We start from the raw sequence: 4,143 nt of genomic DNA, 5'->3' as shown, positions 1-4,143 counted from the left end.
TGTCTTACTAAAAGTAGCAATAATGCAATGACAATTTGTATTTGATAAATTTCAAACCAAATTCCCCAGAATGACAATTATAATTTGGTACCTACAAAAAGTAAAAATATACAGTAATCACAACTATTTTATGGAAAAATATTATTCATATAGAATAAAGAACCTCTAAATTTAGTTATTTGTAGCTGTCAAATGAGAAGTATTTTCTAATTACACCCATTTATAACATTCGTTTTACACCTCAAAGAGCACCAGTGTATTTTTAAAACAAACTAAAAAGTGAGAAGGTAAGGGCTTATTACATGCCACAGTGCTACTATGATAAGGCACCACCTGGTACATGAAAAAGCCAAAGTATTTCCAAAGCATGTATTTCTGTTACTGGTGTCTTAACCTTTAGATAGGATGGTTAGAAAAAGCTAATAACGTTATTAACTGACCACATCACACTCTTTTCTCCATCATTCTTTGTTTTTAGTTTTTCCATATAACAGAACATATAATAAACAACAGTGTAGTACATATGTTAAATAAACATCTTTTCCCAACCATTCAAGAAAACAGTCTAGAATTAAAACAAGAATAAGAAACCAAAACTTTATCTGATATATTCGCAACAGTCTATCCCTGTAGAAGAATAGGGAGCTGGGGGAGGTGAGGAGAGAGTGGCAGCAGCAGTTGGGGCTGGGGGATGGTGACAGGACCTATTTTCTATAGAATATATTGAGGCACATAGGTTATAAGTTTCTCAGGCAAATTCATGGCTAGAGCAAAACTGACAGAAAGCTCAGGATTTTACATTCCCCCCAGAGCTGATTTCTCAGATAGTCACATCCGATTAAATATTTCAAAATATGCCTTTAGTCACTGCTATCATCATCGTCGTCATCGTCAGATACATCATTTAAAGGAGGCTTCAATGACTGACTGTAAGAGTCTGATCTAGTAGGCTGGCACGTGGCCATGTCCCCAGTAGAAAGCAGGTCATAGCAGAAGTCACAAATCCTCACAGGCTTAGAGGACTGGCTGGGAAGAAGAAATCTCTTTTCAGAGCAGGGCCCACAGACAACAAAACCACATTTGCGGCAGTGGTGACGACGATTAACAGGTGTGAATTTTGCTTTCTGACAACGCATACATACAGTTGCCTCAGAGTCAGGAACCCAGACAGCAGCATGTTCATTACTGGGTGTCTTCCCACTTTTGGAGAGTAAATCAGTAACACATTTATTTATGTGATTCATCCATTCTGATTTCTCAGTGGCAGTGGCAGCATAAACTGCAAACGATTTAGTTGGTGTCTTGATCAGCCATCCATTCCTCAAGTCTCCCTCATCTTTGATAGAATCAATTGTGACATTTTCCAGGGGAATAATATGTTGTTTGTTATATTTTTTCTTCTGGATGACAATATTGCCATATACAAGAATATCATTAAATAAGAAAAACTGCCTTGCTTTAGGCTTTTTTCTGCACAACTTAGTCAATACTCCTTCTCCAATAAGAACCCGTCCAGGTATAGTTAAGGGTTGGCCAGCTGCTCCAAAACAGTTTTCTACTATATTTATACGTCTAGTATTTGCTTCACTGTTTGCCAAGCGATCCACCATCTTTTGCTAATAGCCTTAAAAAAAAGAGAGAGAAATGAGCACACAGAAATTATAAATTCATATAAGTTAAAAAAATTATACAATCTAAATTTAATCTAACAAATCACTACTTCTACCCAAAGGCAAAATTCCCCAATTGTTTCCCTCTAAGATAATCACTAAGTATACCAAAAGAGCTAACATCTCCCAATTTTTATAATCATCAAAAACACTAATTAACCATCTCCATATAGTATCATTAGCAGGTATTTATAAAAGTATAAACTTCTGGGCTTCCCTGGTGGCGCAGTGGTTGAGCGTCCGCCTGCCGATGCAGAGGACACGGGTTCGTGCCCCGGTCCGGGAAGATCCCACATGCCGCGGAGTGGCTGGGCCCATGAGCCACGGCCACTGAGCCTGCGCGTCCGGAGCCTGTGCTCCGCAACAGGAGAGGCCACAACAGTGAGAGGCCCGCGTACCACAAAAAAAAAAAAAAAAAAAGTATAAACTTCTTACAGACATAAAACAACAATTAGAAAATGAATATAAGCCATCAGCTTCACGAAATTTAATCTCAGAGGGATTCTGAACAAGAGGGCCAAATATTATATAAGAGAAACAACTATGATTTTTCCAGTAGGCTCTATTACCATTGAGCTAAAGCCTCAATCCTCTCACCTGGATTACCAGAATGGTTTCCCAACGCACCTCACTGCCTTAGGTCTTGCCCCTTAGATCAATCTTCAGGCAGTGATCTCTCAAATGCAAATTTGACCACACCATTACTCAAGATTATTCCCCTTAACCTATAAAATGCAGAATCTTTAACATGGCATTTAAGGCCCTTCATTATCTGGTTCTTGCTTATCTTCCCAGACTCGTAAGTCACTCTTTACCTCAAATGTTATGTTCTAAGAAAACCCTACCACTTGTAGTCCATTTCAACCATACATATCTTCTCTCATGCTCTTGTATCCTTTACTATTTACTACCCTCAGCTAACTCTTATCATCCTTCAAGACTCAGTTTAGTTTATCATACCTACTCCAAGAAGTCTTCCTTAAACTCTGTTAGACTAAAACACCTTCCTCTGTGCTCTTCATACTCCCTGTACCTTCTGGACTCACTCTTACCGAAGGATTGAAATCTGTCTTCTCCATAGGCTGCAGTGGAACCTAAAAGGCAGAGACCATCTGATATCTATCTTTGAGACGCACATTGTCTGGCATAGTAAAAGTGCTTAAAAAGGCTGACAAGAACATCTTGGCAATGTGCAAAAAACCCACATTAATCTAGTCTTAAACGATTAAAGATTTAATCTCTAGATCCAATACTGACTTCACTCAAGTCCCAGAGTTGTGCCTATTTCAGACCACTACCCTAACAATACCATACTATAACCAAATCATATTAGAAAGGAGAGGAGCATTTAAAGAGTAAGAGCATAGTTTAAGTTCCAGTATTCAGCTCACAAACTGATGATACTGTAACCCTTCTTGGCCTCCATTATAAAGGATACAACAATTCTGATTATTCCTGAATTCTGTCTCTCCCCTAATCCTGGGCCCTTATAAAGCCCTCTTGCCTTCCACAAGGGCGGACTCTGCCCTGAAAGTTATTCCCAAAAATTAATATGACAACACATGGCTCCAAAGTGTGATGGCCTCTCTTTCTAATTAAGGCAAATCTGCCAGCCAATTAAAAGTCTACTGTCCTATGCACAAGTGCATCACAGAAGAGAAAATTTAAAAAGTAAACATGAAAAGAGGCTCAACCTCATTCGTAATTAAATAAATGAATAAAACATTAGGATATGTTTTCATTCATCAGATTAACAAAAATTTTAAAAATTTCTTAAGATGCAGTAATACTGAGGATATAGGGAAACAGGTACCCTCATACACTACAGAAAATATGTGTACCCACTGATCCAGGCACTCAAAAGATATGTACAAGTATATTCAACGCAGCACTGTCTGTAACAGAAAAAAACACTGGAAAAGCTCCAAATGTTCATCAAGAGGAACTGGCTGAACAATTTATGATATACCCTTTATAATATGCTAGATATCTGTTAAGAATGTGATAGATCTAAATACAGTGATATAGGAAAATGCTCAAAATATTGATATCTAGGTGGGGAGAGCTGAACATAATGATCTCATTTGTGTTTCAAATACATACCAAATTTCATCAAATCTAAGATGCTATTGATTTTAAGACACAGCCTCATTTTATGTGCTACTGAGAAAGAAAAATGCTGCCAATTAAATCATGGCAAACTCTTGATTATACGACATCCCAATTTTAGAGACATAAAATATAGTAAAACATGTTCATCTTTAGACTCAACGAAATATGGTATAAGCGCATAATATTAGACACTAGTAAGTATGTAAAATTAGAAGACTATATACCTTAATATCAAGAGTGGTTATTTATCTCTAGGAAGTACAATTATGGATAACTATTCATACTTTACATGATAGTCAAACATTCAACAAGTGTTTGGTAGGCACTGATGTGGGTACAGGAAAAAATAATAAACAACACA

The 4,143-nt window shown here is 37.3% G+C and overlaps 1 protein-coding gene across 1 annotated transcript; it reads right to left on the bottom strand.

Annotated features, from left to right (window-relative positions):
- Nucleotides 1–860: 860 nt before the first annotated feature.
- On the bottom strand, nt 861–1,610 carry PLEKHF2 (pleckstrin homology and FYVE domain containing 2; the record flags this gene model as incomplete). The annotated part of the gene is made up of 1 exon (XM_079722724.1): nt 861–1,610. One exon carries the CDS (start codon nt 1,608–1,610, stop codon nt 861–863), a length of 750 nt encoding a protein of 249 aa, XP_079578850.1.
- Nucleotides 1,611–4,143: the final 2,533 nt, after the last annotated feature.

Source organism: Hyperoodon ampullatus (genome assembly GCF_949752795.1).
Source record: "Hyperoodon ampullatus genome assembly, chromosome: 17".
NCBI classification, from domain to species: Eukaryota; Metazoa; Chordata; class Mammalia; order Artiodactyla; family Ziphiidae; genus Hyperoodon; species Hyperoodon ampullatus.
Note: the sequence above shows the minus strand (reverse complement) of the source record. Positions and strands in the feature narration are given on the sequence as shown.